The 26,240-nt window shown below is 34.9% G+C and overlaps 1 protein-coding gene across 1 annotated transcript in view; it reads right to left on the bottom strand.

Moving 5' to 3' along the window:
* Positions 1–899: 899 nt before the first annotated feature.
* The window catches only part of LOC129216945 (sulfotransferase 1B1-like), a 127,384-nt gene continuing 102,043 nt past the window's right edge, over positions 900–26,240 (bottom strand). The window contains exons 3-7 of the mRNA XM_054851165.1: positions 23,517–23,734; positions 10,429–10,558; positions 6,282–6,382; positions 3,395–3,578; positions 900–2,656 (exon numbers count right to left, since the gene is read on the bottom strand). Of these exons, the coding sequence (XP_054707140.1) occupies positions 2,442–2,656; positions 3,395–3,578; positions 6,282–6,382; positions 10,429–10,558; positions 23,517–23,734 (848 nt within the window). The 3' untranslated portion in view covers positions 900–2,441. The remainder of the gene's footprint in view (positions 2,657–3,394; positions 3,579–6,281; positions 6,383–10,428; positions 10,559–23,516; positions 23,735–26,240) is intronic.

The following is a 26,240-nucleotide window of genomic DNA, read 5'->3' on the forward strand; positions in this document are numbered from 1 at the left end:
CTCAATGCAACATAGTGCCCTATTTTCGTTGAAATTTTATAGATATAACACCATTTAAGATTTATTGGAGAAATTTTTCAGAATTAAAGTATTTAAACTGGGGGTGTTACACACCAGATGGGTATCACCTTGGGTGGACCACGCTCTCTCAAGAAGGGTTTTTTTGACATGGCAAAAAAGTTTTTTTTTCCTCTCAAGTTACAGTTTTCAAAAATTGAAAGCACACGATTTGATCAACATCTATTTGTTAAACATTGAAGAGAAGCAAATTAATCCTTTTCATTTTTTTTTTTAAATGGGATTTTTAAGTAATCTCACTTTTAAAGTCACAACTATTGGAAAATTTGATTTTCAAATTGAATTTCTCTCGTTGTATGCATCTTATGTTTACAATAAAATACAACGCAAAAAAAAAAATCATAAAAAGAAATTAATGTTTCATTCTCTGTTTAGGGGTTTTTCCCCCCTTCAAATAAGGGAGGAAAATTGAAAAAAAAAATAATAATTAAATAATTTTTAAAAGCCAGAGTCGGAGGTTTTTAAATCAGGAGTCGGAGTTGGAGTCGGCCATTTTCCTTCCCACTCCGTAGTCCTGGTAAAAACGTCAAAAAAATTCGATGGCATGTATTTTTTCCCAGGCTTAAAAATGATATAAAAATGAGCATCAAAGCATACCATACCATACTTGACTTGACTTTAGTGATAATGCTATACCCAACCAGTATCTAAACATTTCGGTCAAAAGCTTTTTATAACGTAGGTGCAAGACATGTTGTTTTCTCTGCAATGCACTGTATTGGTGGGGAAACAACTTTTACAGAAATCCTTTTCGAGAGACAAACTTGTAATGTTCTTCGAATGAATACTTGAGACAATAAAACTATGATTTTAGACACATTTTAATTATGAACCCTGTACACAATAAAAAAATCTTCTAGAACAACAATAAAGTATACATACATATAGATTTAATTTTTCAAAATCAGCAAAACATTTCATCGTAATTCAGTTAAAAAATACTATATATCTTTTTTGCTCTAGATGAGTATTAATTTATATACACACGTAATAAACATATTTTACATGAAAATGATATCCTTTTGATATTTTTTTATCATTTCTTGAAAAAAATGGTTCTTTTAACTAGTTTTCTGAAGAAAAAAAAATTGCTGTTTAGATATATTTGTGCATGTATGTCTAAGAATTCTTGGTATAGATGCAAAATAATTTCAAAACGTTGGTTACTTTCGTGATATACAGCATTTTTCCCTACCTGTAGTCGTGATAAATTTATGAGGGAATTGCTCATTAAACTATTCTAAGAGTAAAAATGGAACTCTGACTAATTTCTAAAATATACTTAAAAACTCTAAATTTATGTAGAATACATATTTAGTTAAAAATATATTTGCTTAAATCTGTATTTTTATTTAAAAAGTTAAACGGTACTCTTTTAAAAATGACTACCATTAAACGCTACGTTTTAGGGTACTAAGGAAGCCTTATTCAAAGATGGGTTACATGCATATGAACAGGATATTTTAACAATGAATAATTAAATAGGTATTTACTGGGACTAGGGTGGGTACAGTGGTTATTACATATGGGTAGACTAGCCACTGTAGGGACTGGATGCCTAGTTAGACCTAGAGCCTATTGTTGGTTGGTTTTACTCGTGCAGTGGTCGCCGCTCTGTTTGACTTCACCAGTCCACCAGACTTCATTCCTCTCTCATATTAGAGGATATTATAATTATTCTTACTGATGAGTTAATCGTTTCAATACCGTGTGAAAAAATATTACAATTATTCAATTCTTAATGGCAAATATCATTCAACCGTAAAAGAGCCGCTTTAATAACTGCTTGGCAATAAAGAGAACATAGCTAGCATTCATCATAGTCGGATGCAGAATGAAATCTCTCTCTACAAGTTCTGAAGTTACTTTTGCTAAAAATGTTAACTCTAAAAAGCCTAAGTGTATGCATTAGTATCAGGTACTGAGGAATATGATGCAATAAGCGGCGGACTCAGTAACTTATCTACTAGATTCCAATTTTCAATGACGATTAGCAGTTTAATTCCCTAATTTGTAAGTAAGCGACGGCCACTGTTAAGGAAATTCTATTGAGGGTTACCATATTATAAGCTGCAATTTATAACCATAGCAAAGCACACAATAGTCACATTTTCTTAAAGCGCTGGAACAAACTCCATATTCACAAAAATCGGTTGACTTATGTACAGCAAGTCCATAAAAGCAAAAACAGTCTTGCACACAGTGTGTAGATTCATCATTGGTCAATAAGTCATGGTCATGAAGAACAGTACTTTCTACTGCTTGAAAGAATCCACAGGCACTGTTTTTAGTCTTTTCAGTACGTTGACAGTCACAGGTAAATGCTTTTTCATAAAAATGTTTCTTGTGGTCAACAATCTTTATCAAGTGGCGTGCTGATCTGTGATGCTGATGTTTCCGTTCTGAATGTCCTTCTGCTTTTCCGTCGAGGTCATTTCGCTGTTGTTGTTCCTGTTGTCGATTTCTTCTGGTTCGAAGATGATATCCAATCCGCTGTTGTGCATCTTTTCGTTGTAGAGCTTGCTGAAGGCGAGGTTCTGTTCTTCGGTGAAATAATTCTTCCAGTCTCCTATGATGCCTAAGTGGAAAACGCAATGAGTAATTATGTACTGATAAATAAGCAATAATTCAGACTAACGACATTAATGTGCTGACAAGAATAATGAAACAAATAAAACTTGAATTCCTTTGTAACAAAAGTTTTTGCAAATCAAGTACTGCAGCCAGGTGATTATTCCGTATTTTTGAAAATTATAACTATGCATTGTTTTTATATTCTTCGATCATTTACGAATTAAACACTATTACGAGTTCAATTGATTGACATAATAAGCCTTTTCGCAGCAGCAGTTATGTTAGCAGCATACGTTATTAAGAGGTTAACGTTTTTCTCGCGTAATAAGTCGTATTTTCGGAAAGGTCGATAGTTATGAATAAAGCGTTACTTTTGTTATTAATGCACGATTTCATCTATGCTTCTTCAGATTCTACGTTTATTTCCCCGGGATATAAATAAAGTAATAACGAAAAAGCTCGTTTAACACAGAAAGAGACTGTTGATGAAGTATTACCGAAGTTATGTAACAAATCTGTTTGTACTGTAGGAGAGAGGGGGAATATTTGATGCACTTTTTACGTTTTGATTTTTGTTACAAATGTTACGTACCAAAATAATTTTTTTTTTTCAATATTTTCGACATTTTCCTACAGAATACTTGCCGGAAATTGTTTTTACTAATTACTTTCAGCAAATTGTTTTATCGGCATGCATCAAGCACTGTACGCCTTTTAGAAGGGGAGTTGAGTTACTTCTCACCTTTTCGCATGAACTTGGACTGCGTCATGTCAAAGAGATCAGATATGGGCAGCACCTCCCTGTTGACCATGTTGTTGCTCTTCATCTGCTCAAAAGTACAGTGGTTCGAAATTGCATCTATAGCACCTTGGCTGAGCGGGCGCTGTACGAATTGTGCAATCTTGGACACCATCCCTGGAAGATCCTAGAATTGGAGAAATTATAATGAAAAAAAAAAGGTTTATCCTAGTTAGAATTCGTTGACATCTCTTTAAAAAAAAAAAAAAAAAACATTGCAGTACAGCAGTACAGTTGCACCCCGATTTTACGTCCCTCAAATCTAAACTTTTCCCACAATTAGCGGGGGGGGGGGGGGGGTCATTAGGCCTCAGTTTTTCTGTATAGTAATAATTTTAATTTTACCGGCATTAAAGTTTGTTTCTTCTGGAATTTGCCGCATTTTACGTTTTTCCTAGGGGAAAAAAAAGAAAAAAAAAAAAAAGTAAAATGAACTATTTTTTTTCCTTTTATGCTTTTTTAATGCTAATCCACGTTGTTGAGAGTTAATTATGAAACCAGAAATGCATTCCACAGACTTCTGTCTAGCCAACGTATAACATTAAGTTCCGAAAACTTTTTAAAAATTCATAGAAAATCAACAAATTATTGTTTGAATCTGCGGTTTACGCCATACTATTTCATAGGCTCAAGATTTATTTATGACATCCTAAAAAAAGGAGGGGAGAGAAAAAGGGGAAAACAAGAAAAAGTGTAATTATAAGTAATTGCTGTATCGTCACAGTAAGAAAAACAAATGTGATGTGAGGTGTTTAATCATTTTATTAAATAGAAAGCAACACTTTTCGTTACCAGAGGTCAATGTGTGCACTGAAGGTCGCTCGAACCTCATTTAAACGGTACTCGAGTTCATCGCATGTCCAAAAATGGTGCGCACATTGAACTTTAGCAATGAAAAGTTTTGCATTATTTTTACTAATAATAAAGCTGAAAGTCTCTCTGTCTGGATGTCCAGAAGATGTCTGGATGTCTGTAGGATGGATGTCTGGATCTCTGTGACGCGCATAGCGCCTAGACCGTTTGGCCGATTTTCATGAAATTTGGCACAAAGTTAGTTTGTAGCATGGGATTGTGCACCTCGAAGCGATTTTTTGAGAATTCGATGTGGTTCTTTTTCTATTTCAATTTTAAGAACAAAATTATCGTAGGATGGACGAGTAAATTATCATAACGTGGAACCGTAACATGGGCACAAGCCAATTGGCGAGATACGAAATTATCTTAACGTGGAACTGTAACATGGGTACAAGCCAATTGGCGAGAAAATTCACCATACATTATTTGTAAATATACAGGCAAACGGAAAGACCTTTTAATTTTTCTATTACGGGCAAAGCCGTGCGCGTACCACTAGCCTTTACTAATAATAAAGTTTCTCTGTCTGGATATCTCTCTGTCCGGATCTCTCTCAGTCTGTCAGGATCTCTGTGACGCGCATAGCGCCTAGACCGTTCGGCCGATTTTCTTGAAATTCGGCACAGAATTAGTTTGTAACATGGGGGTGTGCACCTCGAAGCGATTTTTCGAAAATTCGATTTTGTTCTTTTTCTATTTCAATTTTGAGAAAATTTTTCCGAACAAAATTATCATTAGATGGATGAGTAAATTACCAAGTTATCATAACGTGGAACCGTAACATGGGTTAGCCAATTGGCGTGAAATTCATCATACATTATTTGTAAATATACAGGCGAACCAAAATACCTTTTAATTTTCTACTACGGGCAAAGCCGTGCGGGGGCCACTAGTGTTTAATAAAATGATTAACACTTCACATGACGTTTGTTTTTGTTTTTCTTACTGTGACGATACAGTAAATACTTTTAACTACACTTTTTTTTTCTTTTTTCCCCCTTTTTTCACGATGTCATAAAAAATTTTTTGAACCTGTGATGTAGTTTGGTGCAAACCACATAGTCATAAGACAATTTGCATTTCAATGAACTTTCAAAATGTGGGAAGAATTTTTCAAGCATCTTGCTTTCTGATTATAAATCATTTGATTATAAATCAATTAATTATAACTTAAAACCTAGATTTTCTCCGGTACACTATAAGGAAAATACGAAACGATTCTACCAATTTCCTGTGAAAAACAAGCTTTTTAGCGAAGCGTTTCCTGAATTGCTACAAAAAATATAATTGCAGACTTCTCACTTTTGTGAAAAGTACTTTTAGCCATCAGTGTGAAGATACTCAGCTTCCCTATTAGTTTTACCACATTTCAGTTACGTCCCTTTCACACGAGAGCAAAATGCTGTCTCTGGATATTTTGCTTTGAAATGCTTGCAATTCTGCCTTAGCTTCGGTCATAATTGCTTTAAGAGCAGCCAGGAAGCTGCCAATCTATTACTTTAAAAGTATCAAAGTTTTCTCTGCAGATTTCTGATTCATTGCAGAAACATTACGGGCTTTTGTTCGGAAAGATTCCAGGTTAATTTCATTACAGTTACTGACTTTTCGCTGGAAACTTTCCTGCGTTTTGCCAGATATGTTACTGGAATTAATTAAGCACATTAAGCTCCCTATTATTTTCCAGGTATCTTTGTGATTTCTTTTCCTTTTTTTTTTTTATTTCCTGTTATTTTTTTCTTTTCGCAATATTCTACTATTGTCTCCTGTGAGCGATACAGTCGCAATTTTGTATTTTTAAGGACTCAAAACTTTTAAATAATTTTAATTGATTTTCGGAGAAAACTCTGAAATATACAAATTCCACAGACAGGGCGTTATACATACATAAAAAATAATATGTCGACTGGATTTAGAACACTGATCGTGTAAAAAAAGAAAAAAAGAAAAAGAAAAAAAAAACATTTTTTTAACTTACCAATTTAAGATCTTCGAATGATATGAAAAGCATTCTGTCAGGGTGTTCTTGATAAAACCTCCAATAAGGCAAGACATGCTCAAACCAGGAGCCGTAAACAACTGTAACAAATACATCTGTCGTTAATCATTTATGCTTCGAACATGACATGAAAGGGTTTTCATTTTTTACATACAAATTTGGTTGCGTTTATTATACAGTAGAGTCCCGAAAACCGCCCAATGTGGACCGAAAAGTGGCTGAGTTTTTAAAAATAGCAGGTAGTCTAGAAAAGCATTTTTCATTTTTTTTTTTTTTAAACCCGCCGACCAACAAGAGATTTTTTTTTTAATTGCTAACCACAGTAGTGTTTTTTTCCACCCTCCTTTTCTTTCTTCATTTTTTTTTCGCAAAAAAACCCTTGCGTTTGCCGACCGCTAAAAAATATATGAATTTTGTTAACGGACTGGCGAAGTTTTTTTCCCTTTGTATCCTCCCCCTTCCCTCCTTTTTTTTTCTTTTTTTTTGCGAAAAAAAGTGGAAAAATATGAGAATTAATCCTAAAATTCACATAAAAGATGAAGGATAGGATATTAATTAAATTTTAAGGGTGTAAGTTTCATTTTTCAATGTAGACGAGCAAAAATCTCTGAATACCGGTCAAATTTTCCTGTGGTCCGGAGCCGAATCACCGGTAGAAAAAGAGAATCGCTGGTCTAGAATGCGCACACAGCATTTTATCGCAAGGAGTGTTTTCGTCCTTCCAGGGTGAGGGCGAGCTGAATCAGGGGCGGATACAGAAAACCATTTTAGGGGGGGGGGAGGTGTCATGCTGAAGAATGAGCCCCCCCCCTCCTCATGAACAAACCTGCGGTTTTGGGTCCGAAAATATTTTTAAAACTGCTTGGGGATCAATGAAAAGCACCAAATCGGTCAGAAATAAGGTACCTGATTAGGGAAAAACATTGCAAATTAATTTCATAGGGCAATAAAACGAAGTTAGTACAGTAGACCCTCGTTTTACGCGGGTTTATTTTACGTGGTTTCGACTATACGCGGTTTAAGATTTGACACCTTTATTTTATTTTACGCGGATGAGTTTCGGTTTTACGCGGATGCGGCAATGCAAACAGATAAAAATTTCCCCTCTTTCAAAATCCAAACTCCTAATGATTCCAGATTATACGTAATAAACTGCATTTTGGCGTGCTTATAACCGAACTTGGGCCCCATGAGACATTTTATGTGATTGGTTCCAGAGCTCTTTCCAGAAGTAAAGTTATTAAACTCACACAGCTCAGAACTCACTGCACTGTTAAAATTACAGGATGCATTCGGCACCCTTCAGGGGAGAAACGCTTGTTCACCAGCGGCACCCAATACGGAGCCGAAATCGCACCTCTAAATAGGGTGAAAAACAGGCACCTTTTAAAAACTAGACAGCCGGAGTGAAAAAAAGGATCCTTCGGAGAGAGAAATGGCACCCCTTACTATAGATCCTCCTCCCCCCTCCCCCGTATTGTGTGCGTTTTTAAATACAGTTGTGTACCTTTTTTTTTTTTTTTTAGTTTTGTTTTGATTTATGATATTCTACGTTTTGGACATTTTTCACATTGAACTCGGTATTGGAAATGATTAAAACATGTAATTACAGCATTTGATCATATTTCAGAGTTTTCAACATAGTTAAGAAGTGCTCATAGCGTTAATTCATCTGATCGTGCTCTAACTCAATGTTTCTCAACCTCTTTTGACCCACGGGCGCGGTAAAAGCAAATGAAAAACTTTGCGGACCGGTGAAATCTTTATCGTTTTCTTAAAGAATCATAAAATAAATAATATGAATAATAACTCTGGGGTCGTTAAAAAACATGTGAAAAAATTCAGGGTTCTGATGTTTTTTTTTTTTTTTAACAAAAAGTAATGTTAAAAATTAATAAAACAATAAATATCTACCCCTTCACTTGTATCAAAGATCTGTCACAAATACGTTATAATTTAAAAACGAGTAATTATTTAAAACATGTGAGAAATTATACATTTACTAAAACTTGACGTATTCCGAAAATGAAGCATAGCTGTACTTATGGATTATTTAAATGATGAGGCAAAAATATTCAGGGATATTACAATTACGGAAAAACAAAATCGTTTCATAAACGTTAATCAAGAGTAACAAAAGAAACTGCATATAAAGTTTTTCAACAGTTAAATAAAAAACCAAAAGAAAGTTCTAACGCTTTCGAGGACTGCTAACAGGAAATGATTCTAACACTTGAATGAAAAAGCAAAAAAAAAGAAAAAAAGAGCTAGACTGAGAGAGATTTTTTTTTTCGCTATCTTTATGTTATAATCTACGAAGCACAAGAAACATTTTTATTAAGGTTCTTTTGGTGACTAATAAAAGCTGCTTATCGAGTATTCAAGAAAATAATGACAGATATTTTTAGTAGCGTTTTGAATGATGGAAATTTCACGATAGTAACAGTAAACGAGAACTAGAAGACTAACGGTTACTGTGAAAAGCAATAAATGCACTTTTAAACACTTAACTATGTTTGAAAGCCCTAAAAGCTACAAAGTGATCAAAAGCTGTACTTACTTGTAATTTCGGATAATTAATCCTAGAAAAGTTGGGTTTTAATCCAATAGTGTACTTCATTCAATGTGAAAGACACACAAACGCAATCATCATTTGTCCGCCATATTGAGGTGGTTGAATGTATGTCTAAGGCAAAAAGCGCATGCGCAATGAGTCTTTCTGCGATTGCATGATGTTCTGGCTCCTCTGCTCTATTTTCTAGCCTGTGATGCACCTTCAGGCACTATGCTTTCACCTTAGAGGGAATATTTTCACTCGTCTGGAACCCCTGCTTTTAACAGTGTGGAAGAACAGCTTTTAGGAATGACAAAGGAGGCCAAAACCAACGATGATACCAACTTCGGTGACACACAACCAAAAACGTTCACATTGAAAATTTTGAGCCATTTCTAGACAATAGAAATGATTTTTCTGATTTGTTAGTGAAGGAAGATTCTATCATGGAAATGACGCAAATGATCATGAATGCGTTAATGCTCTACAAAGAATTATAGAGAAAAATTCTTAGTGACTGCCAAAAAACTATCACAGCCAGCTCTTCTTTATAAACAGAACACGAAATTAGTTAATGTTTTCTTTATGCCTGTTGTGCATAAAAATCAATATAAGTATACATTAAACTCATTGTACAATTAGTCATCACTAGAATGAAATATTCTTTTATCTACGGAACCCAACCCCTATTTTAACACTACTATTAGGTTTCAATTTACGCGGCATTTCCGTGGAACGTAACCCCCGTGTAAATCGAGGGTCTACTGTAGTTCAAACATTTACTTTCAAAAATAATTAATAAAATGAAAGGCTACTGTAATCGTTTTACATTTCATGCATCAAGTGCTTACAGTACATACGGATATACATACAATATATACGGATAGTATTGTCAACGGTTTTGGAAGGGGGGGGGGGTCATGACCCGATGACCCTTCCCTTGTATCCCCTCTAAGTTGAATGGACTCCATGACATTTGAGTTTTTTGAGAAGAAACACTTATTTGGAAATGTGAAATAAACAAAAACGATAAAAGTTCCTAATAGTGATTAATTACACACACACTCACACAAAAAAAAACTAACTTATCTACGTAAGGATGGAAGGAAACATAGTAGGGAAAGAAGAGATATAGAGAACGGAAACGTGAAATAAGCGAAAAAAAATTTTGCCTGAGAAAACACGCATGTATGTGGTTTCTTAGACATTTTCCCCCCTTTGTTTATAAAATATTTTATTGAACTTTTGAAACGAACGATACAGCTATCATGTGAGGAACCAAATGTGTGATTTTATGTGGAATGGCCCCCACTTTTTTTTTATGCTAATACTAAAAAAAAGTTAGTAGGAAAGCAAATTATTCATTTGAAATATTTGTAACAATAGATTGGGAGAATATAATGCTAGAATTGAGAGCTTTAAAGCTGATGTCCGAAAGTTTGCCCCACACGTAACAGGTATTTTTGCTTAGAAAATCACATAAGTAAAGTACATTCCCCAGGTCAACAAAAGCAAAAGCAAAAAGCTCCGTCAGTTTATTTTTAAAAAAAATCATGTAGAGTTAGTACTTACGATGACCCTTCATGAAGAGGTGGAGAAAATCATCCCAAGACCCTTTATAGTTGCCCAGGAAGGTGCTCATGCGATGATGATGATAATACGACACAGCGTTGTCTTTCGGATTGCGAACTACGTAGATTATCTGAAAAAGAAACACAGACACTTAAAACATTCATTTTCGGAGGAAGCTCATATTGCATTATTCATTTGTTAAACAAACATGATACATTAACTACGTAGATTATATGGAAAAGAAACAGAGATACTTAAAACATTCATTTGTGAATGAAGTTCAAAATATTTCAGTATTCATTTGAAAAACAAATACGATAAAATAACTGCATAGATTATCTGAAAAAGAAACACTGACACTAAAAACTTTCATTTTCAAAAAGTACGGGCGACTTCAACATGTATTTCCAAATCAAATTTGAACAGCATGAGTACAAATTTTCGAAATAAATACGAACAAGTACAACATTCACCTGAGAAAGAAATCCGAACAATACCAAAATTTTTTTCGTGATAGAAAGCTAGATCAATTTAAAATTCATTTCAGAAAGATAAACTAAGATTTGCCGTATCATTTGATAAACAAATACGAAATATGAGAAGCATTAATTAAATGTAGTTAAAACGTCATTAAAAGTGGCAAAAGAGGCAAAACTATTCAAAAAAGTCAGTTTGAGCCCAGCAAAGCGATCTTCTTCAATAGTGAAAAAACAGAAGATTACGACGACCACGAAAAGGGGCGGTTCATCCTCAGTTTCGCAGACATTCCTAATCCACCTCCCCCCTTTAATGTATCAAAAGATAGCACTTTTATGATCCTGGTGACAGATCGATCAGAGACAGTTAGAAGACAAATTTCCACAACGTTCCAGAAGAGGTTACTTGAATGTGGTCAATCGTCCAATTACACACTAGGAATGTAAAATAGTAAGTTGGTTGATAAAGAAGCTGTTCAGAAAGGTTGCCATATGATAGAGACTTGTGAAGTACCTAATTGAACAGCGTGATATCGAAAATATTATCATTAATTGTCACTAACGCGTTTCAATTTTTCATTTTGCCTCGTCAAGCTTGAACGCATAATTCTTTGTCAATGCAATATTTTGTAGTTTAATGCAAGAATAATTTCGTGAAGGAATTGAAATTATTTAAAAAAATATATAATAGATTGTTTTCCTTTTAGTTTTAAATTCCTTTTTGTTTCGCTTAGTCAAATTAAACAAGTAGAAAGAGCCGGTATCCTAAAAATTTTCCGGAAAATTTACGGTAATTGTTACTGGCATCCATGTTGCGAGTAACTATTACCGTAAAAATCAAATGTTACTGTAAAATTTTACGGTTTCCTCGGTAGGCCACAGCAACCAGTTGGCGCTGGGATCGCTTATTTCTCCGGTATAAATTACCGTAAAAATCAGCGATGCGTCGGCGATGCAATTTTACAGTAACAATTACCAGAAAATCTTCCTGAATTTTTAACAGTGTACCAAGAGTAAAAACTATCAGCTATGCAAACTTAATGCCACAGAAATGACAAAAACTTTGGCTAGAGCCAGAACTCGCCTCTTGAGGAGGATGGAAATCAAATCAGACAAAACATGTGTATAATGTTTGTAAAAGAAGCCTTGGAATCAAACTTGACCGGAGCGTATTTTCTCCTGCTGTGCAATCCTTACTGCAAAGCATCAAATTAGTGTATAACCCCATGAAGACCTATACGCAAATAGCTGCCACGAAATTGCTAAAGCGGTGTAATCCGCCCATGGTGCCATTTAATAATACCCAATCATGGACACGACAACAGCAACAACAAAGGATCACTGAACAAGTTAAACGTCTACCTTTTTCTAGGTAATATTAGCTAGGAAAATACTCAAGTGGTGTAATCCGCCCATGGTGCCATTTAATAAGCCCCAACCATGGACACAACAACAGCAGCAACAAAAGACTATTGAACAAGTTAAACAGTTATCTGTTTCTGGGTAATATTCAATTGCTCAATCTGAAAAAAACAACAAACCTACAAAAAAGTCTTTCCGACGCATACAGAACATTTTATGAGGTTAAATTTCAAATGAATTTCAAAGCTAATATTTTGTCAGTCCATTACATCACTTCCCTAAAAACCAGGGCTGCGGTGTCGAAGGGGGCCGATTTCGACTTTAATTTTACAGAATTCGATTATAACTCCTTTATCTCAAAATCAATCCGACTCCACGACTCCGAAGTATTGGCTTAGTTGTGGACTAGGAGGAAAGATGACCGACTCCTACTCTGACTCTTTGAATTTTAAAAAGCCTTCGACTCCGACCCCTTTATCTCTGAATCCGTCCGACTCCGCAACTCTGCTAGCTGTTGCTTCAAAAGTTCTCAAAGGAAGTGATTTAAAAAACATCAATGTATTCATTTATTGACGAAATTGAACGTATCGATCAAATTATGGTATGGGCAGATGTTTGCGCGGTTGAATTTAAGGAAAAAAACCCGTAAAGATTACCAACTTTATGCTGTTGCTAGGAGACCTGTTACTGCATGGAACACAAAAGATTGTGCACAATGTAAAAGACAATATTAAAGGTTAATAGGAAAGTCCACAAATTGGAATGAACGGTGTAATGGAAATGGACTATTTCAGGATCAACTGTCGGACGGGTTTGTATATGTATAATATTAATGAAGTTCCATGATTCTTGTCGATCTGAATCTTTTATGAGAATATGCAGCACGTAATTGATGGTTGAATAATGTCTAATGTAGGTTAAGAAGAACTTTGCTTTGCTTTGAAGATTGAAGGGAAAAAAATTGTATTTTCTTATTTGATTGCTGATACATTGCCGCTATTGTACCGATATTATGATATATTTTATCATTCTGCACACTATCTGTGTTAATTAAGGAATACGTAAAAAGAGGTTGTGCTGCTGTTAAGCTTTAATGTTGCTTGCTTCAAAATCAGTTATTAATTCCGTTCGAAGCCATTTAGAATCTTCGAACAAATTTCTTTTGCTGAAAAACGTGGGTGACTTCGAATAACCCTCATACACAAGTAGATTGAAGTTGTACGGAGAAAACAAAATAACCTATAAGTTGAGCCAAGGTAGGGGAGACTGGGGATATTTAATGCTCACTTTAGTTTTTTTTTTTTTCTTCTGCTAACTATCAAGGTTTTTTTTTTTTAAGTACGCGAACAAAGGTAATAAATAAAATTAACATTTTTTAAAAAAGTAGCGTAATGAAGCTGAAATTACAACAAATAAAAAAATAAATAGGATGACAAGCACAAAATTCAGCTTATTTGCTTCTTGTCTTGCAGTAATGAAATTAAGAGTTTTATCAATTAAATGAATTTTGAAAAAGAGTGAAGAAAAATATAAGTATTTGTGTACTTATAAAAAAGAAAAGAAAGTCTAGCATATGTTTTCAAAATTTGAAAAGTCAAATGCAAACAATTCGTTTGTCGTAGTTCTTAAGTTCCACTCAACCCAACTGGATGTGTGCAGCTTAACACATTTGACAGTAGTTTCTAAGTCTGTCAAATTGGAAAAACACTGCACACACGCACATATTATGTAATATATGTATTAAACTATTAAACTGTTTATGAACGCACCATAGTTTTATTCTAGTAAGGCACGTTCAAAAAGATTTCTAACTAATCGTCTGCAATAAATTCATTTGTTTCATTCTTGAGTCATTTTATCTGTCCCAAAATCATAATAAAAACGATTTCACCGTCCAACATTCCATGGTGGTCTTTAGGGACTCTTTTACTTGTCGCGCAACCCTTTTTAATCTAAAAATAGTTCCAAACAGTTAACACCCAATTTCATTTTAGTATCGCTAAGACACGGCGGAATTAACTGCAACTAGTCTCCAAGAATAACCAAGCTTTGGCGGGGGAAAAAATAGAAATATTTTTCTTTTATGCTTTTAATGTCTACCTTGATCAATAATGTGATCAATAAACTAATCCAGTTTTCTTAAATTGCAATGGTTAGTGAATTAGAATGTGTAATTTTCGCGCTAGTCTAAAATGGTTACCTGATGATTCATCCCGCGTTGCACTGATAACTATACAAAACTGGTAGGTAAAAACGATATTATTTTTCTCAGACTCATTAAACTGATGATGATATAACTATGCATGTGGATTTACTGAGAACCATCAAGTTAAATAATGAGGTTAACGACTTCTTTAAAACAATGCATAAAGCAGTCTTAAATGAGACTCTTCGTTCTTGGTATATTTTTCGCATTGTTTATTGAACAAGTTATTGAAAAGTCTGTTATACATTTTTCTAAAATATGGCAAACTATTTTCATACCTTATTAAATTACTAACTGTTCATAATGTAAAATAAAAAATATCAGCTTCAAAAAGCACAAATTGCAGAATTGCCGCAGACACGTTGTTTCGGCGATACAAGGACGTCTTTTTCAATGCAAAAAGATTGAGCTTATGGATGAAAAGACATCCGACATTGAAAAAGGCGTTCCTCGTCACGTCCTTACACGTATGCAGTAATTCTGCAATTTGTGCTTTTTGACGGTGCTATTTCTTATTTTACTTTTTACGCACAAAGTTATTTATTTAATTTAGTTTATAATGTATTTAAAAAATCAGTAAAAATGAAGAATATTTTGCAGAAAAAAATAGAGCTCTTGTGCAAGTTTGAGAAATCTTAAAGGGAGATTTAAGGTTTCAAAATCATTTTCCTTGACTTTGACGACGTGTAAAATCAAGACCTTATTACCAACTTCAAGACCTTAAAAATATAGGAAAGCATTATCGAGGTGTAGCATATACAGAAGTGTTCATAATGTGTCCACAGATGAACTATAGAGGTACATAAACATCAAAATAGCTTTATCAAAGATTTAAAAAAAAAAACCTAATTAATGAAACAGGAAGGAATGTTAACAAATTATGGGTTCCAGTGTTTCAGAACGCACCAATCAGATTTCCACTCAAATTCCAAAAAATGAAAGACAATCAGATTTCTTCCCTTGAGCAAAGATGATAAGATAATCAGATGCCAGATGCATCAAATCTGACATAGTTATTGATAGAGATAAGCCTTGAAAATCCAGTAGTGATCATCCTTTCCGCCTCGAGGAAACAAGAAATTATCTTTTGACGTGTGGCAACAGCATAAAAATAGAATAAGATTTATCTATTAAGATGAAGGCGACATAAGATTAATTTGGCCATTTTTATTGAAAGAAGTTTAATTAGATAGATGTAAATAATGTGTAAATAGTCTAAAATAAATGTGTTTTTGAATTCAAGCTTTCTCTTTGAAGAACGTCATGAACTTTTTTATTACTGCATAGACAATTTGGCTCACAAAGTAGAAAAATGTGTTACGAGACGGTAACATTTGGCGCCCCCGGGTGGGCTTTGTCTATTCAGTAATACAGATGGAATTATTATGACGTGATCGCCATGGAATGACTGACGAACTTTTGGTTATCCTCTGCAAGATTAAAAGAAGTAAGTTACCATTGCTTACTATACTGTAAGCAGAAACTGTATACAGAAAATACGATTTGATTGAGTTTATAAAAGATATTGTGCTTATTTGCTGAAGTTTTAATTTAAGATAACTGCAATACGTAGATAATGGATGCGGTTAATAAAGCAAAGCGCACTGTTTTTAGAACTCAAACAACAAAATTAATCAACAAAATTGATGCCAAATTTATAGAAGGTAACATAAATGAAGAGGATTTAGACCAATTTTTGGCAGAATTAGATTTGAAAGAAAAAGAACTTAATTGTCTCGACACTGAAATTCAAAAAACGATTGATTTGAAAGATTTAGAAGACGAAATTTTAAAATGCGATGAATACAACTCTAACATAGTAATTTGGCGATCAAAAGTAAAACGTGCCAAAACAAAATTTGAAGTTCCTTCCCATTTCATTGCGCCGACTGCGACGTTAAATGGTTCAGAAACAGAACAAAGAATTGTGATTCGGGAAAATGAAACTGCTCACATTAATCTTCCGCGACTGATTATCGATAAATTTGATGGTGATCCATCAGATTGGCAAAGATTCTGGGACCAATATGAGTCTGCAATCCATAAGAATACCGATATTTCTAATGTAGACAAATTCAACTATTTACGTTCATATTTGAAAGGGGCAGCTTCGAATGCAATTAAAGGATTTAGCTTGACCAATAATAATTATCAATCGGCTATCGACACCTTAAAAGACCGTTTTGGCAAGAAAACCATAGTTATTAACTCTCATTTGAATAAGTTACTTAGCCTTAATGCCGTAAAAAGATCAAATGATGTTGTTTCCTTGCGTAAATTATTTGACACTTGTCAAACTGAAATAAGAAATTTGGAATCGCTGGGAGTAACAGAAGATAGCTATGGAACCCTACTTTGTCCGATTTTGATCAGATTACTGCCAAACGATATAGTATTAGAGATAACTAAGAAGTACACCATAGATGAGGAATGAAAGGTTTCGGAAATAATGAAAATTTTAAAAGCCGAAGTAATAAGTCGGGAAAAGGCCGCAACTTTAATTTCAAGTTCAAGTACGCAGAACACTGAGCACTTCCCCCCTGTACATAGTAAACGTGATTCTCAAGAACTGTCTCACAAAACTAGCAAAAATCGTCCTTCGACTGCGTCCGAACTGTTGAACGAAACAAAAATTAAGGGAGGTAAATGTTTTTTCTGTGAAGATGATAAACATTTATTACGAGATTGCAAAGAATTTAAGATGAAACAAATGAGTCAAAAAAGAGATTTTCTGATGAAACTAGGTTGCTGTTTTATTTGTTTTAATAAAGGACATTTAGCCAATAAATGTAGAAGTGTCATAAAATGCCGCATCTGTTCAAGACGTCATTATGAGATGATGTGTCCCGATATTAAGAGAAGTGGAATTAGGGAAAATTCTGAAGATAATGACAGTGAACTAGAGAAAAGTGTTGATGCGTTACATTCTATGACTTCCAAAGAGGTTCTCTTGCAAACTTTAGTTGTAAAGTTAATTGGTAAAAATGAAGAACGAAATGTCCGTGCGGTTATTGATACAGGTTCACAGTTTTCATACATCTTGAAACCTACCGTTATAGAAATGGGATTTAAAGTGCAAAGAGAAGAAGAACTTAGTCATTCATTATTTGGTGGCGCAAAAACAAAAATTGAAAAGCATCGTTCTTATAAAATTCTTTTGGCAGATCTGAAAGGCAGTTATACTTGCAGTCTAGATGTTTTAGATCAAAACATTATTTGCAATGACATTCCAAGTATAAGAAAGGGACCTTGGTTAAAGGAGCTGAAAATGAAAGGCATTCATCTAACAGACGTTCAAAGAAACTTTGGACCGGTTGAAGTTCTTTTAGGTGCAGACGTTGCCGGAAAACTTTTCACAGGGAAACGTGAAGAATTAGCTTCCGGTTTAGTTGCTCTACATACTAAACTGGGATGGACTTTGCTAGGGAAAGTTCCACAAAATAATTGTAAAAGAAATTTTACTATGAGTGCTACAACTATGCTGTCCCAAAATGAAATGTCAGTATCCAAGTTGTGGGATTTAGAAATTATCGGAATAAGAGATCCAATTCAACAAAATTCTAAAGAAGATGCATATAAGGCAGTTATGAATTATTTCCAAAAAACTGTGAAACAAAACGAAGACGGCAGATACGAAGTAAATTTACCGTGGAAGATGGATAATGCCATTCTACACGATAATTATAATCTATCGTTGAAAAGACTTGAATCTACTTGTAGAAATTTAGACAAAAGAGGACTTCGAGATAAATATGATGAAGTTTTTGACGAATGGATTCAAGAAGGGATAATCGAAGAACTATCAAATTCTGAGATAGACATGCCAGCGCATTACCTACCTCATCGCCCGGTTATTAAAGAAAAAGGTACGACCAAGATTAGACCAGTGTTTGATGCGTCTTCAAAAGGTCCCAACCATCCCTCATTAAATGACTGTTTAGAAACAGGAATAAATTTAATCGAAACTATTCCTTCGATTTTAGCAAGGTTTAGAGTAGGAAAAATAGGGGTTGTTGCTGACATTAAAAGGGCCTTTTTGCAGATATCAGTGAATAAAGAAGACAGAGACTTTTTACGCTTTTTATGGTATAATAAGAACAATGAATTAACCATTTTTCGTCATACGAGAGTAGTTTTCGGCGTTACCGGTAGCGCTTTTCTCTTGTCAGCGGTTCTAGACCACCATTTATACAGAACATCATTAAGTGAGAAGGAAACAAGAGTGATTTCAGAAAAATTAAGAAATAGTTTTTATGTAGATAACTGTGTAACAAGTGTGCATGATAAATTTGAGGCTCATACTTTCATAGAAGAGAGTACAAGAATAATGAAAGAAGGAAGATTTGAGCTGAGAGGGTGGGAAACTACCGCTCTTGATCCATTTTCTTTACAAGAAGCTAAATCTAACGTTCTGGGACTCGTCTGGGATAAAAATTGCGATTCTTTAGAGATTGATCCTACATGTCTTGAATTTGAAGAAAAAGCACTTACAAAAAGGAATCTCCTTTCTCTTGTGGGAAAATTTTTTGATCCTATTGGTTTTCTAGCTCCAGTTTTGATTCAACCTAAGCTTCTGCTTCAAGAAATGTGGAAAACGAAGTTATCATGGGATATTGAAGCAAGTGAAGATAAAAAGAAAAGATTCTTGAAATGGAAAAAAGACATACCTCTTTTGCAAAATATTAAAATCCCAAGATGGTTAGGCATTACACCAGATATAAATATTAGCTTCCACACATTTGTAGATGCAAGTCAAGTTGCTTATGCCGCTTGTGTCTTCATTAGATGTGAATATTCAGGAAGAGGAGTCAGTGTTCAGCTTCTGCAAGCAAAGGCTAGAATAACTCCCTTGAAGCCTATCACTATTCCTCGACTTGAGCTCATGGCCGCAACCATAGGAGCAAGACTTTATGTATCTTTAAAGGAATCTCTGAACTTAGAGCAGGTGAGATCATTCTTCTGGACTGATTCATCTACCGTTTTAGCTTGGATAAAGAGACCAGATCAATGGTCGGTTTTTGTGAGAAACAGAGTCAATGAGATTAGGAAACTAACAGAAGCAGACAATTGGTTCCACATAATTGGCCGTGAAAATATTGCGGACTTACTGTCAAGAGGATGTGGAGTGAAACAGTTACTGAAATCATCCTGGTGGTTAGGCCCTTCATGGTTAAAACAAACTGAAGATGACTGGCCTAAATCTTCGGTTAATATGAATGAAGAAGAAATTGAAAAGGAGAAACTCAGAGTGGCAGTCTCTGCAAATAACAGCGAAGTATTTTCCATAGCAGTTTATTTTGCTGAAAGACACTCAAAATTTTCGAAGATAGTAAGAATTTTAGCATGGATACTACGCTTTCGTCCAAAAGCTAAGAACTCTCAAAAGCTGGAAAAAATTACCGGGGACGAAATTACTAATTCTGAGAAGACTCTTTTTCGCTGCATTCAAAGGGAATGCTTTATCAATGAGAATGCCAAGAAAACACTTCAAGGTTTACAAGTCTATGAAGATAATGACGGAATTTTGAGAATGAAGTCCCGAATATTTAATAAAACTGAGACAGAACAATTTTCATTTCCCATTATTCTACCTTCAAAGCATCCATTGGTTAAAAGAATTATTGAAGAACAACATATCTTGAACAAACATGCAGGACCACTGATATTATTAACAATTCTGAGAGAAAGATTTTGGATTGTAAAGGGACGAAAGACTGTTCATTCGGTTGTAAGAGATTGTGTTATTTGCAAGAGGCAAAGAATTAAACATCTGGAGGCTCCTCTGCCACCTCTTCCTTCCCATAGAACAGAATTGTCTGCTACATTTCAAGTTACAGGGGTGGATCTGGCAGGTCCCCTTTTTACGAAGTCAGGAAGCAAAATTTGGATTGTGATATTTACTTGTGCGGTTTACAGATGTGTTCATTTGGAGTTGGTGGAATCAATTAGTACTACAGCGTTCATCTACGCTATGAGAAGATTTATTGCAAGACGTGGAAGAATTTCTGTAGTTTATTCCGATAATGGGACGAACTTTGTTGGATTAGATAAATCTCTAAAGAAATTAGACTGGGACAAGATACAGAAAGAATTTGAAGTTTCTCAAATCAAATGGAAGTTTAACCCTCCATCAGCCCCATGGTGGGAAGGGTTTTGGGAAAGTCTAATAAAAATTCTCAAGAACCTTCTCCGAAAGAATTTAGGACGTTCTTCCTTAAATTAAGAAGAACTTCTAACATTAGTTTGCGAATGCGAAGCAGTAATGAACAATAGACCTATAACATATGTCTCAGAGGACCCAGAACTTAAAACATTAACCCCAGCAATGTTTCTACGCGATCTACCTATGACAGATACACCTGACTTGGACAGCATAGAAAGAACATCCCTAAATAAAAGATTAAATTATTTACAAACTGTTCGCGATCATCTTAGAAAAAGATTTAGAGTTGAGTATCTTGGTTTTCTTCGCTCGAAATCCACAAAAATTCATGATTTGATAGCAGTGGGAGACATTGTCCTGATCGGTAGCGAAGATAAGAAGCGTCTGGACTGGCCCTTGGGAAAAGTAGTTCAGCTTTTCCCAGGAAAAGATAATGTCGTACGATTAGTACAACTGAAGACTGCAAAGGGCTTTGTGATGAGGCCAATACAGAGACTGTATCCTCTTGAACTTAGAGAGAATGACAGGTCAGACCTTCCTGTGTTCATCCAACAAGAGCCAAGAAATATTCCAATCTGTGCTGAGGCTCTGAGGGGCAGTGACTCTGGTGATGCACCCGTCACTGCATCGTCATAGAGCTGTGGAGACACAAAGGGGTGACTACTTGGTGAACTGTGTCCCCTACAGAACTTTCCAGTTTGACATTAGACTTTTCTTGTTTCTTATGTTTAAGTATTTTGAATTATTTTATGATGTTTTTGTTTTATTTTGGAGATTTATTAGTTAATGACAAATTATATTATTGATGAGATTTTGAGTTTGTTCAGAACTCAAGGTGGGGAGGATGATAGAGATAAGCCTTGAAAATCCAGTAGTGATCATCCTTTCCGCCTCGAGGAAACAAGAAATTATCTTTTGACGTGTGGCAACAGCATAAAAATAGAATAAGATTTATCTATTAAGATGAAGGCGACATAAGATTAATTTGGCCATTTTTATTGAAAGAAGTTTAATTAGATAGATGTAAATAATGTGTAAATAGTCTAAAATAAATGTGTTTTTGAATTCAAGCTTTCTCTTTGAAGAACGTCATGAACTTTTTTATTACTGCATAGACAATTTGGCTCACAAAGTAGAAAAATGTGTTACGAGACGGTAACAGTTATCCTTTCCAATTAGCTTCATTTAGTTAAAACCAAGATGCATAGACCTTTATCATTAAGCTACAATATTAGGAGGACATAACATAACTAGGAAAAACTTTTCGTTTTCTGTTGAAACTGGTGAGCAAAAAAAAGCGCTCTTTCTACATTTAAACGCACATATCATTCTGATGATTGAGGTTGAGACGCAATTTTTGGGTTCGTCATCTGTTCAAGCCGGCTTTCTTTTCCCGTTGAACAACCTGTTTTATTATGCGAAGTGTCTTTCCCATACATTTTACGAAACCCGTTAGCTAGCTTCCGTGCTGAAGAATGGAAAGTTATCTCGTTTCTTATTACTATAGTGCAATGAACTTTATGATCAAACTTTTCCTTTAAGTTGACTTGTGCTCTAAGAAACCCGAGATTGCTCAATCAGCTTCATGGTCAGACTTCTCCTTGTTGAATTGACTAGTGTTCCGATGAAGCTCGAGATAGCTTAAAGAACTTGATGATCAGATATCCCCTTTGAATTGAATAGTTTTCTGATGAACCCCAAGATAGCTCAATGAACATTATGATAGACTTTCCCTGTAAATTGACTAGTACTCTGAATAATTCCGAGAGATGTAAGGAAAGATATCAGCTAGGAACGTCCTAAATGAACCACGGACTACAAATCTAAAAAGCACTTGTATTAAGATAGTGTATGTTCGTTGATTGTAAAGCAGTAATGGCAAAAAAAGAACAAGTCAAATTTATATTGAGAAAAAAGCTTTTAAAAGCAGCTTCACCTAAGTAAAAGGGTTTTTCTGGTCTCATGTGTCATCCGATCTTATCAATATGCTTACCCTTAATGAGAAAGAAGAGCGAGTAAGAAATTTTTTTGTTTTGTGTTTTATCACTCCAGAGCTTCCAAAGGCCGTAGTGTAGCAGACGATGTTCATTTTGGTGGGGTAAAAACGGTCTTCATGGAGGATTTCTACGGGTAGCTGATCCACATTTGCATATTGAATAGATGATTACAAATAAAATTGCAGTCAGGCAAATATAGAAGTATTAGCTTTCTCAACAACCACCACATTGCTTCTCAAAGCAACGAGTGGATTCAGCTTGGCTGGTTAGTTCTATTGGGTTGTTTGGTACAAGAGCCTTGGTAAGCTATAGTGTGCCAAATGATTGCTAGGGAATAGAAAAAGGTGCTAGACAAAGTGGAATTGTTTAAGTACAAAAGGACATAAAACTTCTGGAATGTCGAAAAGTATGACTAAAATTAAGGCATGAATAAAATTTGAGATTTGAACAGCAAGTCAAAAGAATAAACTGAAAAATATTCAGCAACAGAAAAACATAAATAACAAAAAAAAGGACAACACGAGAGCAAGGAGATAGAAACTAACAATGAATTAAAGACAGAAATCCAATCTCCTGAAGGAAGGAGAACAATTTCGGATGGGGTGCATGCCCTAACAATTTCTTCAATGATGGACGAAAATGATTGAAGGATTCAAAACAAACATAATGGAAATTCGGGCAATCTGAGGGGATATGCAACACTGTCTGATTGACAATGCATGAATGCATAAACAGATTCAAAGACCTTCGGGTTCATAGCTAATAATCAAACCATTTGGCCGCGAATCGGGTAAAGATGTTTGAATGAAAAAAGAACCAAAACTTCCATCCATGTGGTTGAATCCTCAACAAGAATAATTTTCTTTACTGATAGTTATACTCACTTTACATTTCCCTTGCCTCAGATGCTTTGGTATGAGAGGCAGTGGAAGGTGTGTAGCCATGAGCCTCGGAGATTTTAGCTTCCTCAAGTGTCTCATGTGTCCGATGGGGCGACCCACCTCCAAGTGTTCGACGCGGTAGTTGAGAAGCTTGTTCTTCACTTTGTTTGGATTGCCGTCGTTGTATATTAGAGAAAGGATTTCTTCGGTCCACGTCGTGCCTAAAAAAAGTAAAGAAAAGATCCTTACAGCAAGAAACAGATACGGATTCTACACAGGGCGCCCACGAGATATATTCCGAGAAGTAATAATGTTCAAAAGAAATCCTATGCTTAAAATGAAAATTATTAGATAACAAATGACAATAGAATTTAAAATGCAGTGGAACGTCGAAAACTCGGACTTAAGGATATTTCTCGAGAATTCACGACAAGTTTGACGACCATTTGGTGACAAACTTGGCTGTATCTTGACAAATTTGGTGCCCATTTGCATGTCATAACATAAAATTCTCAGGTACAGATTTTAATTGTGTAGGTTTTAATTAATATACCCGGTATTTAAAGCTCTAAAGGGATGAGAGCGGGATGAATGATTTTCCTGGCATGTTCCGAAACCGCTAGTGCCTGTCTGGACCTCAGACACATAGGCAATCTGGAGAAGGTGTCCGCACAGACGATACACAACTGCGGGGAGTTTTAATAGCACAGATTTCATTATCATTGAGAGCATTTTTTCTTGTGAACTCTCTCTCTCTCTCTGGCCCTTCTTTGTCCCCTCTCTTCCAATTGTACGAAGCAGCAGATAAAAAATAAAGGGGGAAATTTCTTTTAATACGATGATTAAACTGGTCTTCCAGAAAATAGCATCCTTTTTGAACTCCCTGTTTATAGCATTGAATATTTATTTGTTACTAAATTTGTCCTCTCGAGTTGAGGTTAGAGGTGATAATCCCCTCTTCGTGGTATTATTATTACTCTTTTAAGGATTAAGTCATACGACTTTATTAAAAAGTTACTTTTACACTGGTATTATCGGTCTTACTTCAAATTTCTCAGCGTAAAATAATTCTTCACAAGATCAGAGATTATTTCTTACAAAAAACCTTATTGCTTTATTTAACCTTTTTTCACACAGAAAAAAAATGAGAAAACTATGACCACGCTATCACGTAATTCAATACATCGAAAAAAGGAACTAACTCTACGACACAATCCCTTCTGATTTGCGTGAGTCAACCCAAGAAAGGAAGACTCCAATAAATTATTCAAACATCACTTCCATAATATCTATTTTTCATTACACATAATCTTTCGACCACAAAACATATGCTGATTTATATAACTATACCTCATATTCTTTTTGTTACACCAAGGTCGAATGAAAGTCAACTTTGTCCCATGGAACGCCCGAGTGTCAACGTTCTATCAGATGGCGATTTACCAATCTGCATAATAGGATATGGAAGGCATTAATATTGTATTTCAGCGTACAAAATGAAAGTTATTGGATTTGTGTAGCGAGGAGATCAAGATGACGATAGATAGCTTCGGGAATTATTCCATGATAAATTTTCTTCTTACATTTCATGTGAAGGAAAGAAAACAGTTACTCGAACCTAGTTAGAGCTGAGATTAAATCAGGGCTGCGGAGTCAGAAGGAAAAGGGCGACTCCGACTCCAACTCTGACTTTTAAATTTATTTATTTGTTTATTTATTTATTCCCCCCTCATAGAAAGGAGGGAAAATCCTAAACAAAGATTGAAATATTAATGCCTTTTTATGCAATCTTCGCGTTGTATTTTATAGTAAGCCTAAGATGTATACGCCGTTAGAAATTCAATTTCAGAATCGAATTTTCCAATAGTTGCGATTTTAAAAATTATATACTAAAAAATTCTATTTTTTTCAAACACTGAAAAGTTTTTTATTTGCGCCCCTTTTAATGTTTAACAAATAGATGTTGATCGAATCGTATGCTTTCGATTTTTGAAAGCTGTAACTTAAAACTGTCTGCTAATCAAAAAAAGAAAAAGAAAAAAATTCTTGAGAGGAGGCAGTCCACTCTGGGTGACACTCCAAGTGAATGTCAGATTTTACAAAAAATATAAATACTTTAGTTCTGAAAATTTTCCCGAATCAATTTTAAATTATATTTTATCGATAAAATATCAACAAAAATAGGGCACTACATTGCGGGGAGAGGCCGAGTATATGTATACATTCCTTCCATATGGATACATTCCTTTTACTATTTTATAACTGAGATTGAAGTAAAAAATACGTTATTATGTTTTTTGAAAGTGGTTACTTAGAAAAGTCAAGCACCAAAACCATTTGCTGACAGTTGCTATTAGTTAAAGACGGTTATAAAACAAGCAAACTAGGGGACGGCATAGGTAGCAATTACAGAAAGTTCCGTAACCAGCTGGTTGCCAATGGCAGTTATTTTCTGATTAGTAGATCTTTATACAGTGCAGGCAAAAAAATCTTGACATTTGGTTGGCAATTAAAAACTTTACATGCAAACTTCTTGTCATAATTTTATTGGCATGACCTCTAGTTATTTGTCCGAATACCAAGTGTCCAGCCACAACCTAGGCCGAGTAGAATGGCACGGCACTTGTGGTGAGCGTTCCTGACGAGTTGACTGTCATGGGAAGTATGCTGGGTGATTCTTTCACTTTTCAACCTCTGGTTACACTTCCTAATAATATTTTTTTCTTT

The sequence above is a fragment of the Uloborus diversus genome, chromosome 2 (assembly GCF_026930045.1).
Source record: "Uloborus diversus isolate 005 chromosome 2, Udiv.v.3.1, whole genome shotgun sequence".
Classification (NCBI taxonomy): domain Eukaryota; kingdom Metazoa; phylum Arthropoda; class Arachnida; order Araneae; family Uloboridae; genus Uloborus; species Uloborus diversus.